We start from the raw sequence: 27,521 nt of genomic DNA, 5'->3' as shown, positions 1-27,521 counted from the left end.
GTACATTATGTCTGTAATGAGAATAAGAATACATTTCTGGTCCGTCCAGCAACCAAAGACTACTGGGCAATGTACAAAAAAAAATCAAATACAATTCAATCAGTAAAACTATCACAATACAAAAATGATATAAAAACTCACAGCCCAACATAAGACAGTACCAAAAGAAGCCTAAAAAGTGACCATAATAAAAATTAGCAAAGAACCCAGCCTAAAATCCAGCAAATGGGAAAACTATTTGTAACCAGATCTGAATGCACTGAAACATACAACATAAAAGTATGGCAGAGTAAAATAGACCTTCACCTGGCCTCTCTGGGACTGATAAGAGCTGTGGGCCAAAACTTCAGACTGGGAAAAGCTTCTGTAGAGAGATACGCTATAGATGCGCTGTATAATCAGTGCATCTATAGGGCTGTTTGCATCACTGTGGCCTGGAAATTTGTCACATTGCTCCTTTAAGAAGTGTCTGCCTGGCTGTACACTTGTAGCACAAATCCTTGCTTTATTTTGCTATGACTGCTTAGCCAAACTCTCCACACATGGTTTGGCCCCATAGTTATACTGCAGTAGTCACTACCCTAATCAAGAAGTCCAGCATTTCAAGGAAAAGATCACCTGGCAAATGAAACACAACACCAGGAAACAAGCATATCCAATTAACAGCACTGTGCCCTATTAAGGAGGGATTAAAAAGGGATAATGGCTAATAAGACTTATTCACAACTCAATTACCAGCAGATGGGTAAGGAAACTTAGCAAGCAATACACATAAATCCTTAGTAGAAGGATGCTGTGCTCCACCCAGAGAGGAAAAACAGAAGTGACACAAAGCCCTTATTTCCTGTTCGCAAGTTGCCATTTAGTGACACAACCTAGGGGAAGTTGCTTTACTCATCTCTGCAGGATAGGGCCCTAAGTGCAGTGGCAGACTTTGGGCTCTCAAATTTCAGAGGCGCCCTACGCAACACTAAAATTTGGCATGCCCTGGCCTCTTGGCTCCATTCTACAGCATTGTTGTGGCGCCCCCTGCAGCATGGCACCCGGTGCGGCTGAACCAGTTGTGCTACCCTTAAAGCGCAGCCTGCTAAATGGTCCTCACCCAAAATACCACATTCACTTGAAAGCTAGGTATGCTGGTGAAACTGCACTGGGACATGTTGGCTCCCCTGCAAACCAGAGGGGAGAAAGGAAACTGAGTTGTGCTGTGTAGGAGAGCCACAATTCAGTGCCTGGCATCTCCAGGTACCAGGGCTTGGGTAGGAGGCAATGGGAGAGACCTCTGCCTATGACCCTAGATAGCCACTGCCAGTCAGAATAGACCCGAATGACCTAAGAGCAGGTTTCTCCAACCAGGCACCCTTGAGACTCCCTTCATCCCTGATTAACGATGGGAGATAAATCAGTCTGGCTCACATTTTAATGCAAATCTAATTGGCACTTCTCAAACCAACACATGAACCAAAATTTGCACCTCTTCAAATTTTGCACTGCAGTTTCGAAAACAATAAATGTGCACAAAAAGCATATTATTAGGGGTAAGCGCACACAAAATTTCCTACATCGGTGAAAATGACGTACAAAACCGCATTATATTGCTTGCAAAAATGTGTGTGTGTTGGGCAAAACACTATACAAAAATGTGTATTTTAGATTAAATGTGCAAGAAAATGTATATGAATTTTTATTCGGACTTTTAAACAAAATTGTAAACTGGTGCAAAAGTGAGGAGAGCTAAATTTAAGACTGGAAAAATGGGAAACAGAGAGAAAGCAAAGTTGGCAAGATTCATCCCTCCCCAAACCATTGGGCCATGGTGTCTGGGGATGAGGAGAATTGGGAGTCCACCAACATCAGGCTGGTGAAGACTAGGCCAAATGAACAAAAGGCATGGTATGGGGAACACAAACCCATGTTCACCTGCTATTCTGATAAAAGCAGCTGGGTGCACTTCCAAATTCCAAACATTTGTTTGAATATAGTACCTTAGCACAGCCCTCACAACTTTGCTCAAGACAGAAAGGCCGTTGTGCTGCTGTTCTTCAGGTGATGCCGGGTGGCAGGAGTTCCACGTCCCCTTGTGAGCCACGCGGTGCTTCCCATTTTCCCTGCTGGACGACGGAAATTGTAACGAAGCGTGTAGGGAAGCTGAAGGAGGCCGAGGAATCTTCTGGTGCACCCCTCCGTTTTTCCTAATTGAAAAAGGAATCAAAGCTTTTTATTAACAGACAGGTTTCCACGTACATCAAGCGGGGGCTACCTACAGCATTTATTTGGTTCCACCCGTGTGAAAAGCGGTGTTAGGATGATCCCACACCCAATATCATTTCTCTGACGGCATGACAAGAGTGCTCCTCTGAGTCATTCTCTATGGCTGAAAATGAATCGCAGAAAGGGATCAAATACATGAACATTCCCCACACCTGGGATAAATAATTGGTAGTTCTATGAACAGGCTTGTGTTCAATGTCAGTGCTACTAACGAGAGTCCATTAATTCCAGTGGGTCTGAGTGGAGCTTAGCTGACCACAACTCAGCAAAATTTTAATTCACTTTAATATAAATTTACAAATGTGTATGTGTACAATTATATACTTTATGACTCGCTGTAGCTTGTACATTTGCTGCTGCTCTAATGGCTTGATGTCTGTTGCAGCTATTGGTGCTGTTTCCATTATCGATCTTAAGTGTTGTTATCAGTGTAACTAGGTTATTTTATTTGGATGGAGAAATCCATCTCAATAAAGAGTGCCAGGGAAGAAGTATAGACATAAAATACTGAGCACTATAAACTGCAGCATTCACTCTGGATAACATTAGTATGGATATAAAGTTGTGCCACACCTGGGCCACACAGCCTAATTCTTGGAAGCTCTACAATACAGATGTGGCAGCTATATAATGTTATCGAAGCAATAAAACACAATCGTTAGCATCTGTCAGTGCAGGGAGCCCATCTAGGAAAGCAGTTGAAGAAAAGAAAGATTTTCACTGAACAGTCCTAAATATGTATCAGACAACCAAGTTCTAAGGTTTTTAGGGATGATTCTGTCCAAATGGAAACACTGTGAAAACTAGCTAATATTTTCCTCCAGGTAGCTTGGGACAGCATAGATGGTTTCCCCCCAGCCACCCAAAACCTTTATTCTCACAACAACCTAGTGAGGTAGGTATGGGAGTGAGACAGTGACTAAACAAGGTGACTCAGTAACTATGTGTTCAACACTAATCATTTCTCTATTTCCTCCCCCCATCCTGTGTTGTTCTAGGGGTTCTCTCGACATCCCCTAGAATCAACTGGGGAGGAACTTGGGGGGGTGCACAAAGGGAGAAAGGAGGAAGCCCCATTGCACTGGTGGAAGCACTTGCCTCATATCTCAAGTTTTTCAAATACTAGAAACTTCCTGTTTTAAAAAAATGAAAGCTGGGAATCTGGAAATTCTGGCTGATCCAGCGAGGGCAACTGCTCCACGTCACCCCACTGTGGACTGAATGTATTTATGAGCTGGTACATTCTGTGTGCTTCTATGCAAGATAGATATAGCCAAAAGACTAAAACATGCAAGTTATGTTTACTTACATTCTGAGTCTATTTTGAGAAAGCAAGAAGCCATCATACACCAGGCAAACACCAAAGACGGTGATCCCAGTTTCCTTCACCAGCATTGCACAGGTCCCAAGAAATAAACTAAGCAGCAAAAAGGAGGGGGAGGCAGTGGGGGGGAAATGTTCCCCAACATAAAGCTGATCCACACTCCTGCAAGGCAGAATGGAAATGGGAGAAATTACTTCAAGAAACCAAACGGCAAATGCATTTTGCTTCCTATTTGTCCATTAAGCAGATTTCTTTCCCTTAAGTTATAAAACCCCCTCCCTAGTACACTGTTAATAAACAAGACTGTCTGCATCAGCAAAGTTGAAAAACAACAACGTGCTTCTGTTAAATAAGCAGAGTGATAAGGCAAAAAGAAGAACGGGCAAAAAAGGAAGTTATCGTAAAAGGAGACGACGACATATGGTTCCTTATAGAGTTCCACAGACAGCATGCACATGTCTTTTCTCCCCCAAGGAGCATACAATCAACAACGGACAATAGGTGGGAAGAAGATGGGCAAATGCAATTACACATTGGGCAAATGCAACTACACAATAGCCCTATTGTGTAATTACATTTGCCCGTGTATTTCCCTCTCCACTACCATTGTACAGGCACTATTCATCCCATTTTTCATGAGAAACTAGCCTGTTTCCCTTCTCATTGTTTTACTTTGCCCCCCTCTCCAAAAAATTCCTATGGATTCCCATGAATTTGTGCCTACCCAAGATATACCTCGGCACCAAACAGTTGTGTACATGTGAGCTCGGAATTGCTCTCCAGCCCAATCCTTCCCGTTGTTGGAATACAGGCACTGTACAATTAAGGCCACTTGAGCTTGCAAACTGTATTTGGTCCAAAAAGGAAGCAGGGGGATATTCATTCTTGGGAAGTGATCATCTTCCCCTGACCTAAGGGTAAAGTACAACCAGTAGGGGCAGTGGGGGTGTGGCTTGTATGTGCAGTCCCCCGCCCCTCCACATAGTATGACTACATATGTTTTTTGAATGCATGAATGAGGCTATTTAGCCTCACTTCTGATGTTCCAAAAATGATAGAAACTTGGAGGATCCAAAGAGTATGGTTCATCAAAGGGAAGTGGGAGACCACGTCCCTTTTACCCTCTCCCATGTGGACACCTATGGGCACCACAGTTCAGTGGTGGGACACATGGTTTGCATGCAGAAGGTCATTAGAACATAAGAAGAGCCTACAGCATCAGGCCACTGGCTCATCTTGTTTAGCAGCCTGTTCTTGCAGTGACCAACCAGATCCCAAAATCAGGACCTGAACACAACAGCACTCTCTCCACCTGCAGTTCCCTCCCAAGTGGTACTCAGAACAGTGAAGGTAGAACACAGCCATCAGGGTCCAAGTTTAAGGCTTCAATCCATAGCATCCTCAGTTAAAAAGCACCAGGGAACAGGTACTGGGAGATATCTCTGTCTGAGAACTAAATAGTTTCTGCCAATTCAGAGGGGACAATACTGAGCAAGAGGGACAAACTGTCTGACTTGATTTAATAAGGCAGATTTCTATGTCCCAGTATAATCTTTATTGTCACTTCCTATACTTAACCTAAATTGGTTGTCACTACAAATGCCGAACTGGCAGGTCTATGGGGCTTTCATCATAGAGATGTTAAGGGTAGAACGATGCCCCTATTTGCATTCAGAGAAATCCATGGCTTATGACAGCTTTTCAATTCCGTATCAGAAATCTAGCGTGTCCATGTAGCCTTTCCTTAGGGAGCCCCCACCCAGTGGAAGCATTTCCTGACGGGAAAAGAATATAAACTGACCGCCATTAACTTTATTCCAATGACATTTCCTGGAACAAAGGACAATAAGAGTTTGCAACAGCTTCTTTCATTTATAGAAACTTCTGTGGTCTATTTAGGATGGAGTTAGCAATGTGAACTCCTGCCAACCTAGCAGTTCGAAAGCACGTCAAAGTGCAAGTAGATAAATAGATATTGCTCCAGCGGGAAGGTAAACAGCATTTCTGTGTGCTGCTCTGGTTCACCAGAAGCGGTTTAGTCATGCTGGCCACATGACCCGGAAGCGGTATGCCGGTTCCCTCGGCCAATAAAGTGAGATGAGTGCCACAACCCCAGAGTCAGTCAGGACTGGACCTAATGGTCAGGGGTCCCTTTACCTTTAGCAATGTGAATGTCTAGGGGTGGTCAGAAACAAAGCGTGGGATTTAATACTGCACTCTTCCAATTGTTTCATTTGCTCAAGCATTGCAGCTTGCCAGATGGAGCAATTCCCCTCTCTTCCTCTGCCTGCTATTCTGGGGGGGTCTCCCAACCCCATCAGAGCCATTTTTGGGGGGGAGCATAGGGAGAGACCCCCATTATGCAAATCCTTCCGCTGCTGGGGCTGGTTAGGTTAATCCCGCCCTATACGTTTAAGTTATGAGTACAAAACAAAAGGGACCATCAACATAATGTTGCAGCGTAGACTGTCCCAGTTCAGCATTTTAGCCACAGCCGCCCTATTCCAGGCATATTCTGCTCCATTCTTTCTCCACCACCATTTCCCATTCTTTTGTCTCCTCCATTAGTCAGTCAACATTCTGCACTCACCAAATATGCTGCCTTATACCAAGTCAGGCCATTTGTCCATGTAGCTTAGTATTTTCTACAATAACTATCAGCAGCTCTCTGGGCTTTCAGGCTGGAGAAATTCTCAGCTCCACTTGGAGTTGCCAAAGATTAAACCTGGATCGTTCTGCAGATGCTCTATCACTGAGGTACGGCCCTTCCATGGTAGGGAGGGAGTTTCTAATAGTGTTTTGTGATTCTGCAGACCCTGGCATTCTCCCAAGCCTGCTAATCCACCCTTCTTGTACATAGGTGGTACTACTCTGGTTACATCCGCACTCACCTCTCAACACTGGAAATAGATGGAAAGATACAGGTGACATCATGAGATGGAAGGGTTAAGGACAAAATCAGGGATCACGTAGTGAGGAAGGGAGATGACAGCACAATTCAAAGGGCTACGTAGACAATTAGATTTGGCAACCTAGTATCACCAGCAAAGGGTAAACGAAGCAAGGCTGCTTCACTGTGAAGGAACTCCTCCCTGCATTGCCAAGACAACCAGACAAGGCTACCTGTCTTCTTGTACTGTGCTACAGAGGCAGTTTTATTGCTTGTTATGCTCCCAGCACAATGCAGCAACAGAATGAGCTTTGCCTAGTTATTTGGGCACCATGCAAACATTCCTGGTTCTGTTGCACCCCTAATGTGGTAACAGAACCGCCATTCATACAATCCAATTCCAGAAGACAGGAGACATCATTGGGCTAATTTGGAAATCGGGGGGGGGGGGGAGTAGATGTGCTACCACTGAGCTACAGTCCCAGTCAGGGAAGGAACAACAGAACAGCAGGAGAGCATCTGCTCTGCATGCAGAAGTTCGCAGATTCACTCCCCAAGCATCTCCAGGTAGGACTGGGAGAGATGTCCTTCCTGAAATGGGAGATTTGCTGCTAGTCAATGCAGACAATACTGAGTTAGATGGGCCCAAGGGTCTGACTCAGTATAAGGCACCTTCCCATGTCCCTGCACTCTCTCCCCCTGCCTTCCTGCCACATTCACATGTACACCCGATTTCAGCTCATTTCTATAAACTATGAAGACAAATAGCTCACCTGTTGTGCTCGAGAGCTTTTTAAAGAGTAACCAAACATACATCTGAATGCTCCCATCAACAGAAGACTGGCCTAGTTGCCAAGGTCTAGGAATGACATTTTGAGCCCACACAAACCATTACTGAAGGAGCCTTTGAAGCCCTTTTAAAGCTACTCTCCGTTGCTGAAAGTGGGGAGACTTTTCAAAGGATGTGAAAATGTTCAGTGAACTCATCCCCATCCGATTTCAGCTCAGCTTCTCTAAACTCTTAAGACAATGCACGTTTTGCGTGAGACTTTAACAGAGTAACTGAATCCCCATCAAAGACACTGAGTCTCTCTATATATGCTGGAAAGATTTAGAGACTTGACCACAATCGTGTTTGATGTTAAAAGTAAAAAAGCTTTTAAAAGGGAGTAAGCACTCTGCAAGCCGTTTGTCTTCATTGTTGTTAAGTGCCAGCAAACAAATAGTTTTAAGAGCATGCAAATTGTGATTCGTTGCTTACAGCAGAGATTCTGTGAAGCATTCGCGGTAATTACAGGACTCATTTATTTAACTATGTAATACCCTTCACTTCAGTGGGATTATTAGATATTTCATCATGTAGCCAATTCAGCCACAGACTCAAGGGTCTCAGGCGAGTGGCGGGATTCTACACAACAGTTCCATGCCGATGTGGAATTTGTTTATCTAACTTGTTTAAAGCATGTGTAGCCCCACTGCCCAGCCATAACGGCTCACAAAGTGGCTTGCATATAATCAGGAACCAAGACCCGCAGGCATTACAATCTGAAAGACAAAGAGCAAAAGGAAAAAAGGATGCTGGGGGAAGCGGGGTGGGATGGGGAAACCAAGAAGGTATCCATTTTAAAAAAAGTTAAATAGCAGGTTTTATAATGATTGGTTGGAATAGAAACAATTTAAGGAAAGGAGGAGCCTGAGAGTTCATCCACACTTTTGTCTATGCCGTGGTTTGTAGACACAGTTCCAAGGAGAGGTTTTTGTTGTTGTCCTCCCACCATTTCCCCTGGGAGCAGGCTCTGCTTCCTGTCTCTCTCACTGCTAGAATTTCAGGCCACATCTGGCGCCTGAGTGACCCAAAGGCCTTCCCAGATTCACTGAGGCAGAAAGCTCTGTATGTGCAAAGGGATGCTTGCACAGGTCTCCCCCCACAGCTGGAATGAAGAGGGAAGCCTGCCTGTGCGAGAGCTCTATGCATTCTTCACAGTGCTTAAGAACTCTAAATGGGTTTTTCCTCTCTCTGCTCCACAGGCACTGATACAGGGCAGTTTTCCACACCCCCAAAATGGTACCATACCATATAACCAGGACAGCAGTTAACATCTCTGGGGAAAGCAGGTTCTTCCCACCTTCTTCCTTTGTTTTAATTAAAGAAAAAGCAGCTCAGTGGAGGGGGATAATACAGAGCACAGAAGCAGCAGGACGGCTTGACCCTTTCCTTAAGAGATCCAGCTTGCTCCTCCCCAAACCCCAACCATGAAGCTCAGTAAGTGACCTTGGGCCAGTCACTGCCTCTCAGCCTAACCTACCTCACAAGGTTGTTGTAGGGATTAAATGAGGAGGGACGCACAAGCTGCTTCAAGCTCCTTGGGGGAGAAAAAGGTGGGACATACTTTTTTAAGAACCCCATAAAACAAAAAGAGTCATACCTATTATAGGAGAGAAAAGCCAAAAGAAATAGTAGACAGGCCAAGACATCTGCTCTGCCTACTATACCCGTTACCTAAGGAGGGATGGGAAAAGAGAAACATTGTTAGAATTGTAATTAAATAAGGAAACTATACAGTTTTTCAAAGCTACAGCAATGACTAATGTTGTTGCATAGGACTGCAGTAGGACATACTCCCAAAAGCTCATGGTGAGAATTGCAGCCTTAGTTTTAACTAGAGGTTCATTTTCTGTATCCTCCCCTCTCCCCCTCAACTTTGCCATAAGATAAGCCGCAGCCACCAACATCTGGAGGGCAGCAAATTGCCTAGCCCTGGCTACCATGGCATGCAAATTAGGCTAATGAGGCCCTGAAGGATGAATGAAGTGTTTCTAGAAATGGCACACATAAATAAAATACGTGAGTTATTTCAAGAGGAGTTTTAGGGAAAATGTGAGTTCAGACTGAGAAATATATTGGATTTACATTAGAAACAGACACACAAACATTCCTCAAAAGGGCTGATTCACCCTACCCTAGGGAGGTGTGTGTGTGTGGTGGATAAGAATTGCATTTCTGGATCTAAGATCAATCCATTCCATCATTCTGTCTCCAGCAGCGATCGGCAAGACACCCCTTGGAAATTCGTATGCAGGCCATAGCAGCAATATCCATCCTGTTGCTTGCCCATCGCATTGTAAGTAACCAGAGGTATATGCTTTCAAATACGGAGGCTCGATTTCAGCTCCAATTTAGCCCCAGCATGTGGGAAACTCTCAATCCATGCTGAAACGGAAGGCGAACACACGTGTGTAAGGGAGGGAAAGCACGCACAACGTGCAAATGTGTGCACCGATAACCTGACAGTTTGCTGTTGCTGTTAAGGAATACAGCTTTGGAAGGGGCTGTTATTTTGAGCAGAGAAGTGTACTAAGAAGGCCCACAACCTCTTTCCCCAGGTCAAAGTGCCCTTCAGTCTGGCCTTTTCTTCCACATGGAATCTGTGGCCCTCCAGATGTTGATTGGAACATGGCCAGGGATGATGGGAGATGCAGACTAGCAACATCTGTAAGGCATTCAGGAAGCCAGTGGGTGGAATGGGGAAATATTGGGCACAGTTCCCCTTCATCATCCCTTCTCTGCCCACAGTCATATCCACTGGAAACACCTTTTCCTTAGCCGAGGAGAAAGGTTGCCAGGCTGCCAATGCACTCCTAGGCATGTAAGATGTGGTTTGGGCCTGAGGCTACTTCAGGTCAGCTGAAGGAGGAAGAAGGGGAAGGGATAAAAATAACTTGAGGGGCAGTTTGCAAAGATGCAAACACTCCAGAGATGGACGTAACTCTACAAGGACACATCCACATCATACATTTAAAGCACATTTAACACGAGTTCTCCCCCCCCCAACAGTGAATCTTGGGAACCACAGTTTGCTAATGGTGCTGGGAGTTGTGGCTCGGTGAGGGGTAAACTACCATTCCCAGGGTTCTCTATGGGAAGCCATGTGCTTCAAATGTATGCTGTGGATTCATCCACAGTTCTCTCTATATGTAGAGAGAGAGATTGTCTTTAAAAAATAAAGCCCTCCCCTATAGGCTAGCACGGTAATTCCTAACTATGATAAAGTTCACCAACAAAAGGTTAGGCAATTCTCAGTTCGTACATAAATTTTGACTGTCATGAACTGCTGCCATTTCCCGAGTCTCAAAACCTGGCAAACTCCTTAATGAATTTATTTGTGTTATTTCAACATGTTATCCCCTCTCAAAAATCAAGAAATTAAAAGCACCTCTCTTCGGCTATGTCCGAAGTAAGAGGAAGAACATGCAAGTGGTAGGTTCTCTGTGTGGGGAACATGGAGAAATGCTATTGGGTGACAGAGAAAAGGCGGAACTATTCAACACCTACTTTGCTTCTGTCTTCACCCAAAAGGAAAGTGATGCCCAACCTGGTGATAACAGAATAAATGATGTAAGGAGAGAGCTGAAGCCCATGATAGGAAAAGAGGTAGTAAGGGAGCATCTAGCTACTTTAAATGAATTCAAATCTCCAGGCTCTGATGAGCTGCATCCAAGGGTACTAAAGGAGCTTCCAGGTGTAATTTCACAGCCTTTGTCTATTATCTTTGAGAATTCTTGGAGAACAGGTGAGGTCCCTACAGACTGGAGGTGGGCAAATGTTGTACTCATCTTCAAAAAGATGAAAAATGAAGACCCAGGTAACTACTGACCGGTGAGCTTGACATCGATACCAGGGAAGGTCCTAGAACAGATAATTCAATAGTTGGTCTGTGAGCATTTAGAAAAGGATGCTGCGATTACTAAGACCCAGCATGGGTTTCTCAAAAATAAGTCATGCCAGACCAATCTGATTTCTTTTTTTGATGGAATTACAAACTTGGTGGATCAGGGAAATGGTGTGGACATAGTGTATCTTGATTCAGTAAGGCTTTTTGACAAAGTTCCCCATGATATTTTCGTGAGGAAACTGGTAAAATGTGGGTTAAACGAGGTAACTGTTAGGTGGATTGGTAGCTGGTTGACTGACCAAACCCAAAGAGTACTCATTAATGGTTCCTCGTCATCCTGGAAAAAAGGGGCAAGCGGGGTGCCGCAGAGTTCTGTCCCGGGCCCATTGTTGTTCAACGTCTTTATAAATGACTTGGATAAAGGAATTGAGGGGATGCTCATCAAATTTGCAGATGACACCAAACTGGGAGAGCTAATGCCTCAGAAGACAGAATCAGAATTCAAAATGACCTTAACGGATTGGAGAACTGGGCACAAGCTAACAAAATGAATTTCAATAGGGACAAATGTAAGGTTCTACACTTAGGCAGCAAGAACCAGGTGCACATATATAGGATGGGGGACACCTGGATTACTAGCAGTACATGTGAAATGGATCTAGGAGTCTTGATGGACCACAAGCTTAACATGAGTCTAGAGTGTGATGCAGCAGCAAAAATAGCTAATGCTATTCTAGGCAGCATCCACAGAAGTATAGCGTCCAGATCAAGGAAAGTAATAGTCCCACTCTATTCTGCCTTAGTCAGACCACACTTGGAATACTGTGTCCAATTCTGGGCACCACAATTTAAGAAGGATGTTGACAAGCTGGAACATGTGCAGAAGAGGGCAAGCAAGATGACCAAGGATCTGGAAACCAAGCATTATGAGGAGCGCTTGAAGGAGCTGGGTATGTTTATCCTGGAGAAGAGGAGACTGGGAGGAGATAGGATAGCCATCTTCAAATACAGAAGACGGAACAAGCTTGTTTTCTCCTGGTCTGGAGGGTAGGACTCGAACCAATGACTTCAAGTTGCAAGAAAGAAGATTCTGACTAAACATTCAGAAAAACTTCCTGACAGTAAGAGCTGTTCAGCAGTGGAACAGACTCCCATGAGATGTGGTGGACTCTCCTTCCTTGGAGGTTTTTAAACAGAGGTTGGATGGCCATCTGTCATGGATGCTTTAGCTGAGATTCCTGCATTGCAGGGGGTTGGACTAGATGACCCTGGGGGTCCCTTCCAACTCTAAGATTCTATGATTCCATGAAACCTGGCTCATATCACGAGTTCATTCATCTTAAGAATCCAGACATTTGCTTTGTTCTCTGCTAATTCTTACCTTAAAATAAAATTTCAAAGAACGAGTTCTCTACCCCCCCCCCTCCCTTTCTAACTTTAATGATCCCACACATACTAAAATGGTACATTATTTAAAGACTGGCTGATTAAGGCCTGAAATGCTTCGGAGGCAACTGGAAAGCTCAAGGCTCCTTTGTTATTAAAGAGCTAATCTTTCCTGAAAGGAACTCAGCAAAGAAAGCCATTTCACTCTTCCCCATCTTAAAATATTCCACATTGGCCAGGCCTCCAACGAAGTACCGGTTCGGAGGGAAATGTTTTGTAAATAATGCTGGCGATGACAAACTTAACTTCTGAATTGCGAGGGGTATTTCCTAAGCATCTTAAAACTAGCTAAAAGCCTACGGCTTTTGACATAATGGGGAAGTTCCAGGAGCCTCTGATACCTGTTAAGACTTCTCTTTCCATGAACTCTTCTTCAAGTTCTGTTTCTCTGCCACATGGAATGCTGAGAGGGTTGTGTGGACTCTCAGGCCCCCAATGCCCTAAACATTTAAGAACACAGGAGGAGCCCGCTGGATCGGGCCAATGGCCCTCTAATCCAGTGGCCAATGAGATGCCCATGGGAAACTCACAAGCAGGATCCAAGCACAAGAGCCCTCTCCCCTCCTGACAAGGCCTTGAAATGATATCTTTCAATGGAGTTACACCCTTGAAACAACAGTCCCAGGATTCTTAGTTATCCCGGCTTTTAGAATTCCAACTCCAGTTCCTGAAACTGCATCAGATTTATGTCAAATCGGAAATATTTTATCCATCCCTCGAAAAATAAAATAGAATATTGCACTCTTGGCAAACTTCAGTCAATGAACTGCAGTGTAATGGCTAAAAGACTATAAATCAGGAATCTCCTGGTAGGACTGGGAGAGACACTAGTCTGAAACCCTGGAGAGTTTCTGCCAGACGATACTGAGCTTGATGGACCAAAGGTCTGATCACTGAAACATAAAGGCTGGTTTTTATGTTCCTAAATTCACCATGTAGTTCAGACAGTCTCAGCTCTTCATTTGCAATATGAGAATAATTATACTGACCTCCTTTACAGTTTTAGGGATTACAACGTAGTATCTAAGTGCCCTGAACACTCTGGCAACAATACCCTAGTACACAAGTCTATGTAGAAATAAGTTCCATTGAGTTAATTGATACTTACTCCCAGGAAAGGAATGAAATCTTTAAAAAATCAGTATATAAGATATATTAGGGGAGCAGGGCTTAATATTAGCTGTGACATGCTGTTGCCAGCTCGTTTTAGAAATCAGTGCTGTAGTCACTTATAAATGAATCACAATGATTAACTGATCAATGTTTTCAGCTCTTCCAATTTGTAACCATACGCACGATGCAATCTGTGGGCATGTTGCAACATTCATTATTCTCTCAAGACGTAATAAAACTTGGAGAGCTTGTTGAATGCTGGGTTACTTCTTTGTGTTAAGAGAGAGAATGCTAGAGGAAGAAAAGGAAGCCAAACAATGTCTCAGCAGGACAGACATCTCAGAAGGAATTTTTAAAAAAATATATATGTATTGTGCAACTGCTAAGCGTCTCATTATTCTTCAGCGAAAAACCCTTGCTATTCATTCCTAGCAACACTGCGTTAGGCACTTAATCAGGATCATAATTCTAGCACAAAGGCATGTATACTTACAACTAAGCAAACCTTCTCAGGACTAGGAATTATCATGGAGAGAGAAAATTAATTCTTCCCCTCCCCTGCCACACCAGTCCTTTTCTCTAAATACGGTGGTGCAATTCTCGCTCATCTTTTGACGCAAGCGTGCCACAGTTATCATTACTAAGCTGCTTTCTACTGAGTCAGCACAGCTCTTATCGTGGAAAAAGGGTAGATTTCCAATTACTGGGAGGTCTGTGCTTCCACAAAGCTGGATTACAAGCCCCTTGCCCCTTTAGCTGCTTCTCCTATATACATACGGCCTCAGTGTGAATGGGGTGGACAGCGAAGAAGAGGGCCGTGACGAAAGCCAGGCGGCTGTCCTTGAAGACGGCTTTGTCACAAGTGTACATCAGCACAAGGGTCACCAGGCAGTGCAGGACTACATTCACGGCGTGGAAATAGAAGGGGTTCATCCCAGCCAGCAATATGTTCAGCCTGTTTTAAAAAAGAAAGAAAGCAAAACCAGAACAGTAATAAGATACCGAGCAGGAAACAGGAGTTTTGGAGAAGACAGAATATCAATTGACACATATTAAAGACGGCTTCAAATGAAGTCCACAGAAGTTACCACCGTATAAATATTTTACTGCCTGGTAGTCACACATACACCATGCCTCTGGGACAGGGCAGGAGCTATTTGCAAGCCTGGCTGCAGGTTGCACATGCTACATTGGTTTCTCATCCCCTTTGGTTTCTGCATAGATGGAAGTGGAAGGAAAGAGCTCAACAATGTACCAGTCCACTAGAGAATCCAGATCGCAGCAAGCAAGGCTTTGCAAAATTAGTCAGGAGATAGTGGTCACTGCTGGGTGGGGGCAGGACAGGGTGGGGGGAGGCTGAGAGCAAGTACAAGAGCCTAGGGTTTAAGGGCTGGCAATTCACTCTCTCCATCCAGTTGCCAGAAAAGTTAAGACAAAAGTCAAAAAGCAGTTATTTCCCCTTACTGGTGCTTTGCAGATTTTTAAGAACCACCATCTGATTTCCCCAAATCCTTATTCATTGGTTACCATTTCTATAGTAGCTGGGCTTCAGTACTGCTGCTGCCAGGGCAGCAAGCCAGTTGGTGTAACAATTAAACACAGGTTTCAAACAGAATTTTGTTTGTGATTAAAACAGGAGGGCAATTAAACAAAAGGGAGAGGGAGGAATCACGGCAGAATGAAAGCTAAGAGAGCTAGCAGAGGTTTAAAGTGCTGGAAAAATATAAAAAAATCTCTAGCCAGCTCTGGAAAGACCCAAGGATGGTACCTGCTCTCAGGAGTAGTGATGGGATTTTCATCAGGAAAGGGGTTTTCCAATGCAGGACAAGGTGTTCAAGGGCTGGCTTCCAACCGTTAACCATGATTAACAGAGAGGATGAGTCATGCCTGCCCTGCTCCAAAAAGGCATTGGTCTATCAATTAAAATATATCCATGAGGTAGGCTGAGGTAAGGCAATTCCAATAATGTGATTACTTGTACACAGAATGTACCAGGAATTCTAAGAAACCAGAAAATCAATGCAAATTTGAAACCAGTGGTTAATATCAATGCTGTTTTGAGAGGTTCAGACCGCCATCTTGATTCAAGATGGTGTCCAATGGTATCCAAGCATAGACTTGGTGTTATAGAGGTGGGCCTTTCCGCAAGCTGCTGAGATACAAGAGGCTCCATCTGTTACCAGCATTCCAGGGATGTTCACTTGATCTCTCAACCTGAGCCCCCACTTTAATAACTGTGTTGTTTTAATGAGATTATTGTCTTGTATATTGTACAATAACAATAATTTTTATTATATGGTCACAGATTCAATTTAAAAACTGCATGTTTTAATTATAGCAGATAATATTTCAAATGTTTTTATACCTTTAAACCACTTAGAAACCTATTTTGGCATTACAGTGGTACTCCGGTTACAAACTTAATCCGGTCTGTTTGTAACCCAAAACCACTTGTAACATTTCACTAATGGCGCCTCCCACTGCTGCCGGCATGCAACTTCCACTCGCATCCCAGGGCAAAGTTTGCAACAAGGGGCATCTACTTCCAGGTTAGCGGAGTTCGTAACCCGCAGCGTTTGCAAGGAGGACGGTACGTACCACGAGGTTCCACTGTAAAGGATACTGTCAGAGCTGGCTCCTGGTCCCAGCTCTCAGAGGACCAACGCTAGCCGGTGGTAATGTACAAAAGTCTTTATTGAAGTACAGTTTCCATTTCCAAGCCGCAGCGCCCCAGCTCTACGTCTAGGGTTTAGACCGGCGAAGCTCCATCTGAATCTCCGCCCCCTGTACACCAGTTTAAGACTCTAGCCTTACTCCACCTCTTCCGTCTCTCCTTTCTCCTCTGGGTCCTGCTACCCCCCGGGGTTCCTTCCTTCCTGGACTCTTCCGACGCAGACGTTGACCCCCCTGACTCCTCCCTCTCTCTTCGGCGGGCTTTAGGACCTGGCTCCCTATCCGGGCTGCCAACTGTGCCGCCCTCCTGTACATTTGAACTTGGCGCGCGCGCGCAGCCTTCAACCTTCCTCTTGACCGTTTCCTCGCTCCCCGACGGAGGCGTGGTCAATCCTCCCTCATGTTCTCCCGCTGGCAGCGCGCCGCCTGATCCCGATGCCTGGGACTCCTCCCCCCTACTGCACTCTGGTGTGGACGCTGGTCCGGATTTCCAACTGCTGCTCTCTGAGTCCCCTCTGGCCCCTTCTTCCTGGGGTGTCCCCCTGGGCACCCCCCTTGCCCTGACCATGGGAGCCCCTTTCTGTGAATCATCCGATTCACTGGAAAGACTCAGAGACCTCGGACCGCTGTCATCGCTGACATTTCCTTCGGACTCCTCCCCCTCGCTCTCCATTTCCTCCCTTCCCTGTGCCTCTGCTCCTGAACCCCTGACAGATACATTCACTAATTAATTAATAATATAAGTATAGTGTTATCCCCATGCTGCTACGGCTTCTCAGAACGGTAATAATGCTGGTCTTCTGATCAAGTGGTGGGAGTCTACAGTCCACCGTGTCCTAGTATGGCAACATTTCACATGCCTGCTAAGAATGAGAATCCACCCTGGGAGTTACTGCAACATAAGAGGGGTATAGCCACTGGGTTCACCTATCAATTCCAAAACCATTTTCCGATCGCACCTGTTGGGAAGGTTATTTTCTGCTATGCAGCACTGTATAGTAGGATTTCATCCCTGGTTAGATACACAACACCAACATCAGTAAAGATGCAGGAAGAGGCAGAAGACACCTAATCCTGCTCAGCATGTAATTGCCAGTATATGGATCATTGACAATGACGGACTTTTTACTCCACAGCATTGTAGCACTTACCTTAAACAGCAGTGGCATTTTGCTGCAAGAATTTCATTTGTGCTACTTGTCTCTTCTGAAAACAGGAATCATTACAATATAATATGCAATGTGTGCGCGCGCACATGCAAACACACACACACAGTTAATTTATGGCTGCGCACCTGCAGTCCTTAATTAAAAACTCTGAAATAACAATAAAGTTCCCTAGAACATCTGGTATTTGGGGGGGGAGTACGGCACTCCTATCGTTATGTTTGAGAATCTGTACCGGATAAAGGGACAGCTTCATGGTGCCCAGGAGACAGGGCCAATGAACCCCAAATATTTATACCCCATCTTTTCCCCTAATGGGACTCAAAGTGGCTTACACATAAAAATGAAAACGGATAAAAACAAAGGGAAAAAATCATTAAAAACAATTAAATGTCGTCAGAGGTAAAACTATCTATCTATTAAAACCATCCAAATAAAAACAGCACGGCACCAGCCCTTTCGTTAAAAGCAGTCATTTCCCAAAAGCCTGTTGGAACAAAAAAGTCTTCACCTGTTGGCAGAAGGACAAGGAGAAAGCCAGTCTAGCTTCCCCAGGAAGGGTGTTCCAAATGTCCATTAACCGCAGCTTGCTTACGTGCCTTTGGTTCATCAAGAGCAACCCTGAGACTAAAGGAGGAGAAAGCTGACAGGTAGAGCTACCCTCTGGACTAGTTGGAAGGAAGAAGCCAGATGTGCCCTGGTAGTGGGTAGGCTATGAATGGTGAGCCAATGCCCCATTCACTCTAATGCGGAAGCGCCCACCAATTGTGATGTGGTGTTGGGCCTCCACAGAGTCTGCCATCAACTCCTTACAATGCAAATTGCCACACACACAAAAACCAGATGCACAAGACTAACATCTGCATATTTCCCTCTGCTACAGGGAATATTCTTGGTAAGCACGGGTGTCTATCTCTCATCCAGGTTTTGTGGGGGGGTTTGTTTGTTTTGAATGGGGGGAGAATGTTTGTTTCAAGCATCCAGTACAGTATTTGGAGGCAAAATCTCAAGAGTCTCTAGGTTGATACAGGCACTTTGCTATAGCAGCTGAAATACACCCCCCTGTTTTCCATCCTCCATAACCACATGTCCATCTGGGATAGCTCAGTTGGTAGAGCATGAGGCTTTTCATCTCAGGGTTGTGAGTTCAAGCCCCACATTGTGCAAAAGATACCTGCATTGTAGGGGGTTGGACTAGATGACCCTCATGGTCCCTTCCAACTCTACAATTCTATGATTCAATGTCCTCTTTCAAGGCTCCAAATATATGGTTAAACACCTAACTAGATGCAAAGATTAAAGACCTTCACTGTAAGAGATTTCTGCTTTTTGCTGGATCCCTTAAGATGAACTGTCTAATGCAGAGATGGGGAACCTGTGGTCCTCTAGATGTTGTGGGATTTCACTGCATGGCCAGTGGTCAGGGATGATGGGGGGGTGAACAGGTTTTCCATTCCTGTTCTAATACATCTCAGGTTCAAAAAGAGAGTGTTTGGAGGTGAAGTAAAAAACAAGAGAGACGTGTTTTGCAGTCTTACAAAACCAAATTCTATCTACACTGCATTTGTCAACAGTTCTGAGAACGGGTAGGAAAGGCAAGGTGCCGCTTTGCTTGTAGAAACAAGTTTAAAAAAAACAGGGGAAAAATAATCCCATCTATTAAGCTGCCTAATGGGCAAATTACACATTATCCCAATTATATTAATGCACAGTTCAAAGCTTATTACTCGAAACCATATGCAGCTGCTTCTCTTGGATATTCAACGGATGTAACTAATGTCTAGTTCCCATGTCCCAGATTGCTGATTCCTTTCACAACCAGTTGGCAAAGTCTGCTTTTATGGAGAAAAGGTGCAAAATGATGGATAATGTGCAGCCTGGTAAAGATGCTTCTCTGGACGGCCTGCCAATGCAAAAGTAGAGGCTCCAAGTGGGAGGATACAGGAGGAAGCAACCCAAAATGGATTAAGACTATAAACTGGCTGATTGTGGGCGCTTCCAAACTGCCAGTGCTTTACCAGAGGGATTCAAACTCATACCAAGACATTTAGGTTTGAGCAATTAAAAGGGATTAAAGTGCTCTGCTACCCGCCCTAGCACAACAAATCCACTTTAAAAAAGAAACTGAGTCTTTGCAGTTAGGAAAGTGACGGGGAATTGCATTGAATAGTGTGTGCATAGAGTGTGTGAACCAATGATTAATAGGGAGACATATAAACACCCCAAAAGCTTTCAACACACCGTGACTCATCTCAAGAAAGCCATTCTTTCTTCCATGATCCTTCCCAGGCCTGAAATGCTCAGAAAGGGCCAAATACACACAATACTGTTGCCATTTTTGTAATACACAAATGAAACTGGTCTTAAGGATAAATTATCCAAAGCATCTTTGCAGATACGGCTATTCTGAACCGCACAGCTTGAACTATTCCTGCCCCCCTGAAATGATTTATCTGTAATAGATTTAAAACATACAAACAAACAAAAAGCTTTTATGCTATCTCCATAACTTTATATGCTGGACATTTGTATAATTTGTATGACTTAGTAATAGTATTTTATTTCAATGTAAAATTTGATACCTATTATGTAGGTATGGAGATGGGGGAGTTGTTATGTAATGTATCTGTTATGTATAAAAACCAATCTTCATTTTTTAAAGGGCTCATTGAAACAGACTATCATCAACCACTGAAAGAGATGATGAATGTGTACAGTGGTACCTCGGGTTACAGACGCTTCAGGTTACAGACTCCACTAACCCAGAAATAGTACCTCAGGTTAAGAACTTTGCTTCAGGATGAGAACAGAAATCACGCAGCAGCGGCGCGGCAGCAGCAGGAGGCCCCATTAGCAAAAGTGGTGCTTCAGGTTAAGAACAGAGCTCTGGAACGAATTAAGTTCTTAACCCGAGGTACCACTGTAAATGATAGGTCAACCAAATCCTTCCAGAGATAAGGCAAGCTCCCCCAACTTCGCCCCAATTCATTTACTGTGGCATTTGTGGGCTTCTTTTATTTTTATTTTATTGATTGCAGACAAGGAACTTGGTGCAAATGTTGCATCATGCTGCTAATCAGAACTACAGAGGTGTTTCCCTGACAGTACAGGGGCTTTCTCAAAGATAAAAAAAGGAAACCGGTCACAGGAACAAAAAGAAGTACACCATGTACTTAAAAAAAAATCCTAACACATTTTTGGCAGGATTAAAAGGTCTGGAGGGATGCCAGAAATAGAGAATCAATCTGGTACATTTTTTAAAGAGAGAGAGAGAAACCAGCTACATAGTGCAAGGGGATTATTTATATTTCTCCTTGCACTGTGTACTGCAACCCAAATAATCAAACAATTCCCCAAACACAGAAAGAACCAAGGAAGCAGCAACAGAAAGTCCCAGTTCCCTCTTCGCTCTCACTCAGTTATCTCCCTCTGCTCCTCAGTGTATCCTTGGAACGGCTGCCAACTACTGGAAAGTCCCTGCTACTGACTTCCATCGAATCCAAGATGCCAACCAAACCAAGGCAGAAGCTGGGCAGGTTTTCTCCAACCTGGTGACTCTCCAGGTGTTTTCGACTGCAACTCCCATCAGCCCCAGCCAGCATGGGGGCCAATGGGAGTTGTAGTCCAAAACACCAGGAGGGAGGGTATCAGTTTGCAGAAAAGAGTTAGGCGCTCCATGATCACATGCTGCTTACATCTAAGTGCCCTTGCAGTACACAGCGTCCCATTGCCGTGCACCAGCACACCTCTGGCAGATCACACAGCCACATCTAGCAGTCACGCAGGTACAACTGCACAGCTCAAGACCTTGTGCAATGCATATGGGTAGAGATCTGGAATGGGAGGGGTGAGGGACCCGCTCACTGCATCAGTCAACACTGTGCTCCCAGAGAACATGTATTAGTCTAAAACACCATACTCCAAACCCAGTACTATGGGAACAACAGCATAGAGCTGGGGAACGGAACCTGGTGCCTTCAAGATGTTCCTGACTACAATTCCCATAATTATTGACCATTCATCATACTGGCTGAGGCTGATGGGAGCTGTTGTCCAGAATATCTGGAGGGCACCCGGTTGCCAATGTTTGACGCAGACGCTCCACAATTGCACCCAAGCCAACAGCATGACAAAACTATTCAATATGAGATAGCCTAAGAACAAGAATAACCTATGGAAAAACACTGAGGATCCAAGAAGGGTCAAGTTTCACTCACAGATCACATGTTCCCCACCAGTACAAGTGTAGGAACGAACTGGACAGGTTGGAGAGGAGGATCACAACTAGACCCTTGTTTTTCATAAAAGGCCACAACCATTTCTAGAGCAGATGATGGCGCAGCCCCAGACTGCACAAGCGCCAATTCAAAGCATAGCAGCAAATAATCACCAGTATATCAAAGGCAAAACACAGTGAGCAATCATAGAGAAGCTTTGCCCAACCTTGTGCCTTCCAGGTGTTTTGGGCTCAGTCCCAGACAGCACAGCCAATGGTCAAGGATGAAGGGAGTTACAATCCAACAACATCTGGCTGGAGAACTTTGTAGGGGCCCCATACAGCCAAGCACAACTCATCGCAAATACAATGAATATGAGAGAGAGAGCACTAAGCACTCGATCCATAGACACAGATTGCTGAAGACTCCTGTATCAACCATTACCGAGTCACAAAGCAAGCAGATGAGCCAAGCAATAGAAAAGGGAGTCGCATTTATTTACTTACCACAGTTCTATGCCACCCATATTTATTTACTACATTTGTATACCACCCACACAGCTAAGATTTCTAGGGTGTTTACAGAGACATTAAAAATGGAAAAGGCAATCCAATCGACAACAAAAATACTTAGACCGGCTATGAAATAAATCTCAGCCGCAAAACCCATCTAAAAGCAGCATAATCACGCAGCCAAAACAATTTAAAACCAGCAGAAATCTTAGTAAGATGGGATAGATGTACCCACTGCAATGAAAAGGCATTCACCTGGTGCAGAGAAGGGCAGGAAAGCCTCGCTGGGGAAGGCGTTCTAGAAGTGGGGTGCCACCACATAAAAGGCCCTCTCCCTACTAACCACTCATCTAACGTCACTAGATAAAAGGGCTTCTGATGACAATCTCAAGATTCAAGCAAGTTTAGGATCCTTCGAGTAACCTGGGCCCAAGCAACATGAAAAAAGAGAAAGTATGGGACCTCTGATCATAGAACTGTAGAGTTGGAAGGGACACCAAGAGCCATCTAGTCCAACCCCTGCAATCATTTGTCCAACATGGGACCGGAACCCACAACCCTGAAATCGATTCTCATTCTCTACCAACTGAGCTATACCTAGATATCAGCTATCCCTGATATTCTCTCTTCTAAAAGGCAAACTATGTATCTGGAAAGGGGAACTGCATGGGAGACAGACCAGGTGAGCACACATCCAGTGAGAGAAAGAGAAAAGGAGCGCAGGCTAAACTTGGTTGTAGATCAGGGATGGGGAGCCTGCGGCCCTCTCCAATCAGCCTCAACCAGCATGGCAAATCATCAGTGATGATGGGACTTGTGGCCCACCAACATCTGGAGAACCACAGGGATAGAGTCACAAGGCTGTGCTGGTTGCCAGGGGGGGGAGACCATTCACGTCTCCTTCATCCATAATCCAGTAGGTTCTACCAATTAACTTGCACCCTGCCAAGACTTTCTAATAGCATGCAAGCACCCATCTTGTGCTCCCAGGAGTGAAGCAGGTCTTCTGACAAGCATCAAGGAGACAGCAAAGCAGAGCTATTGCCGCAGCACTGAGCCACTGAGCAGTTGGAAGACGCCATGTGATGCTGTCACCCACTGTATTCAACAAAAGCCTTAAGTGATGCAGCTGTGTCACTCTCCCCAGGGCAATGCGGAACGCAAGATGCAGAAAGCCCAGAACGCATTTCTGAGCAACTTAAACAGCAAGACAGAATTCCAATGGAAAAGAAAAACCAGCCCTGGGACACCCACCTCAATAACCAACCCAAAGCAGGCTTTATTAAATTTTAAAATTTAATAAGCCACCCTTCCAGAGCACAACTCTTCCCCAGAATGACATACAATGAAGTTAACACTTCCAGGGTGGGAAGCCAGATGCTGAAGCCCCTCCTTCTCCCCATATGCCTCATGGCCCATGCAGCACACTCAGCAGCTAAGAAGGGGAAGGGCTGCAGCTCTAGAGCACCTGCTTTGCCTGCAGAAGGTCCCAGGATCAATCCTCAGCTTCTCCATGTGAGGCTAGGAAGGTCTCTTGTCTGAAGCTCTGGAGAACCATTGCCAGTCAGTGGACCAGTGGTACAACTCAGTATAAGGCAAGTTCCTATGCAGGAATCCAAATCAAGTGCCAATTGTGTCCACGAAGAGGAAGAGGAAGAGGAAGCTGCTGTATAACAAGTCAAGCTGGAAGTAGCAAGGCATAAATCTAGAAGCTTCAGCATGCAAACCCAATGCTGTCCTACAGAGCTGGTGTCTCTTTCCCATTGTCCTTCCCAAACTAGGCTACATAGCCAGATGCCCAGAGACCCAAAGCGTCGAACAAAAAAAGTGTGATCCAGCAACCAGGGCATGACCCCAGCCAAGTCCACAGCAGGCTACAAAGATACCACTGGCCAGGCTGAATGAGACTGATGGGAGTTGGCATCCAACAACATCTGGGGAGTAGGAGCGGAGGTCCTCCCTTCCTGCTGTAAGGGCACTTGAGCTCTCGGTACAGGTGGAAGGAATCCTCAGCATCAGTTTTTAAAAAGTAACAGGTAAACCTCTGCCTTTGACCCTAGAGCAGGGTGGTCCAAGGCATGGCCCCTGAGGCCTTTTTTGGTAGCCCTCAGCAACATCTGACACCCCCTCAGCCCTTACACTGCCTTCCCAAAGTTGGGCCTTCTTAGAAGGAGGCGTGAGGGTTCTGACAGGGTCCTAGAGTTGCCCTGTCTCCTTCCCAAGGCCCAGTTAGGGCTTTCATAGCTTTGGAATGGAGGTGGGAGGGCTGGGATTTGTGTCAAATTTTGGCCTCGCTCCCCCCCACCCTACCCAACATGCAACAAGGCAGTGTGCAGCCTACAGGTTCCGTGTCAAAGCATTCATGCAGCCTACTTGGTATGAAAAGTCGGACTGCCCTGCCCTAGAGAGTCACTGCCAGCCAAGGTAGACAATACGGGGCTAGACCAATACGCAGACCTAGCCTGGTATGAGGCAGTTTTCTGTCTCTCAAATGCTACCTAGAGTCTAAGCTTACTGCTCACCGAAACAATTTGCAAGTGCAGTCAAGGATGGAGGCAGCAGGCAAAAATGAAAGTTAAAAGAGTGCTAATAATCCTATGTGTGACTTGCACTGATGAATTATTCACTTATGTATTCAAATATGTATAGGCCATTTGTTGTAGTTTATGCATCTAAATGTTGTTTTTTTTACATTAATAAATATGGAAAAACAGTCTGATCTAGCTTATGTCAGATTCCAGTTAACATCCCACCTTTTGACTGTGGCTCAGTGGCAGAACACTTGCTTTGCATACAAGTTCAATCCCTGGGATCTCCAGGTAGAACTGGGAAGTGCTGCCAGTCAGTGTAGACAATATTGAGCTAGATGGACCAATGATCTCACATGGTGTAAGGGCAGCTTCCTATGTTCCTTACAGACCAAGTGTCAACCACAGGGAGGTACTACAGCTGAAGAAAAGAGACTCAAGAGGCCAATACGAAAGAAGGGCAAATCAGTTAGCTTGACATTTTTCATCCCAGGCATACAGCCATATAGATCAATGGAAAGGGGGGGGAGCACTAAGGCTGCATAAACCTCTGGCCTTAAACTCCAGAGGGGGAGCCACCCCAAAGGAAAAAAGCCTGGGGGTAAAAGCAGGAAAAGCATCAGCATATTTACAACCAGTTAGGAAACCCTTCTTGGCTCAGGAGTGAGGCTGGAATTTGTAGCTTTGCACAGCTAAAGTTCACCCAGCAACCAAGAAAGCATCTTATCCCCACAGGGAAAGGCTGAACTGTGTTCTAAGCCTGCTCCAGTGGAAGCAAAGAGAACCAAAGAACTGGCTCAGAAGGAATACCAGCCACAGGGATGTTTCCAATACTAATCCTACTCAGAGTAGGCCTACCTGTGTTCTTGGAAAGGGCCAACTTGGATTCATCATTTTCAGTGAATCTGCTCTGCGTAGGGCTAGCACTGGATACAAACCCTGGCCAGCACCACAGGAAATACTTGGAAAGGCAGAGCACAATCAACTTTCCAGCAGACTTTATGGCCCAGGATTCAGCTAGGAAAGTTGCCAGGACTAGCCGTGGGAATGACTGCTGCGCCAGGGGGCAAAGACTGTGCTCAAATGAGCCTGGGGAAAAGAAGAACTCGAAGAGGTGAATCACAGAATCAAGACAACTGCAGAGATGGAAAGGACTCAGAGGGTCACCTGGTCCAACCAGAGGTGGTAAGATGGGCACAGGAACATTTACCACCTGAGCAAAAAACTACCTGCACACACAGCATCCCTGTGGTTCTTTGCTCTATCCCAAAACAGAAGAGAGAATTCATCAGTGTTCTTCAACTCCCCTCCCTCCCTATTTTCTCACCCACTGTCAACATTTTTTAAATCTAAGTTCCTCAGGGAAGGGACTCATTTCCCCCCTCCCGGTAAAGTCCATTCAGCATTGCCTGCCCTGGGATGTAAGGGTAAGAGTTAAGCAGCAGTATCCTTTCCCCTACGGAGTTAGGACTACTCCCCACCCGACTTTCAAAACTAGCTTCCTCTCCCCCAGGCATGTGCAGAGCGCTTTCACTTCTCTCCAACTGCCTCCCACAGTCTGGGGCGCAATGGAACTCCTGAGACGTAGAGAGGGCTGGTTTTGGCGAGAAGCGCGCCCGCTCCCCTAGGCATGTGCAGAGTGCTTTTGCATCCCCCGGGAGGCCAGGTTCGCGCCTCCCGTCTCCCGGGCGCTGCGCGGTTTTATGGAAGAAGGGCACCCGCTCCGCGCCCACTTACTTGAAGGTGAGGACGCAGAGCGGGCGGTAGGACTTGTGGCTGGTGTTCTCGGCCATGCCCTTGCCCCAGAAGTCGTTCCCGAAGGCGGCCGCCACGGGGGCCGCCGCCCGCGCGTCCGGGTTGTTGACGATCGCCCACACGTCGTCGTGCACGAACTCGCCGCGCAGGGAGTTCAGGTAGCAGAGAGCCGCCAGCAGCGCCGCGCCCGCCCCGGCTCCCCAGCGCCTGGCCCGGGCAGCCCGGCGCGGAGGCGGCTGCGGCTGGCGCAGAGGCGCTCGTGACTCCCTGCTGCTCCGGCCGCCGCCTCCCGCCGCCGCTGCCGCCCCCATCCCGCGGCCGGGCTAGCTGCCTTCTTCCTGCGCAGCGGCGGCGTCGGCGGCGTCGAGGCATCCCCAGCTCTGCGCCTCCTCGCCTTCCCTCCACGCCGGCATGGCGCCAGAGGAGAGCAGCCACGAGCCGGAGCAGGCAGCGTCGGCGCTGCAGCTGCTGCTGCTGCTTCGGAGGCTGCCCGCTCGCGTTCTGCCGCTGCTCCGCCGGCCCAGCTGCAAATAAACAGCCGCCTCCTCCCCTCGCCATCCCTCCCTCCGTCCCTCCCCCGCAGCACGCATGCTCCCTCCAGCCGGGGAGGCTTCCCTCCCCCGCCCGCCCAGAAGCTGGGTTCTCCTGGTGGGGTGGAAGGGGCGGGGAACAATCCTCTCCCTCCCGGGCATAGGTGCCGGCTCCCTGGGGGTCTGAGCACCGGCAAAATTCCCCATCAAGGGGCCGGGCGCCCACAAATCTCGCCGCCAAGGCCATGCACGCTGCATGGCACCCACAGCCCCGGGCACCCACGGTTGCCACCGTGCCAAGCTGGCACTTTGGCTCCCGTGCACCTTGTATGGCCACATGCATCCCCTCTGCACCGCGCTGCCCGCCCCAATTTCTTTCCATCAAGCGTTCCTTCGCCGGTGAATGAGCTCAAACAGGGCAAT

At 46.1% G+C, this 27,521-nt stretch overlaps 1 protein-coding gene across 1 annotated transcript in view; it reads right to left on the bottom strand.

Moving 5' to 3' along the window:
* Window positions 1-27,093, bottom strand: part of TMTC1 (transmembrane O-mannosyltransferase targeting cadherins 1) — a 156,794-nt gene extending 129,701 nt beyond the window's left edge. The window contains exons 1-5 of the mRNA XM_083401442.1: window positions 26,551-27,093; window positions 14,495-14,672; window positions 8,912-8,985; window positions 3,581-3,757; window positions 1,986-2,192 (exon numbers count right to left, since the gene is read on the bottom strand). Of these exons, the coding sequence (XP_083257568.1) occupies window positions 1,986-2,192; window positions 3,581-3,757; window positions 8,912-8,985; window positions 14,495-14,672; window positions 26,551-26,879 (965 nt within the window). The 5' untranslated portion in view covers window positions 26,880-27,093. The remainder of the gene's footprint in view (window positions 1-1,985; window positions 2,193-3,580; window positions 3,758-8,911; window positions 8,986-14,494; window positions 14,673-26,550) is intronic.
* Between the last annotated feature and the right edge of the window lie 428 nt (window positions 27,094-27,521).

Source organism: Podarcis tiliguerta (assembly GCF_965153285.1).
Source record: "Podarcis tiliguerta genome assembly, chromosome: 10".
In the NCBI taxonomy this organism is placed as follows: Eukaryota; Metazoa; Chordata; class Lepidosauria; order Squamata; family Lacertidae; genus Podarcis; species Podarcis tiliguerta.
Note: the sequence above shows the minus strand (reverse complement) of the source record. Positions and strands in the feature narration are given on the sequence as shown.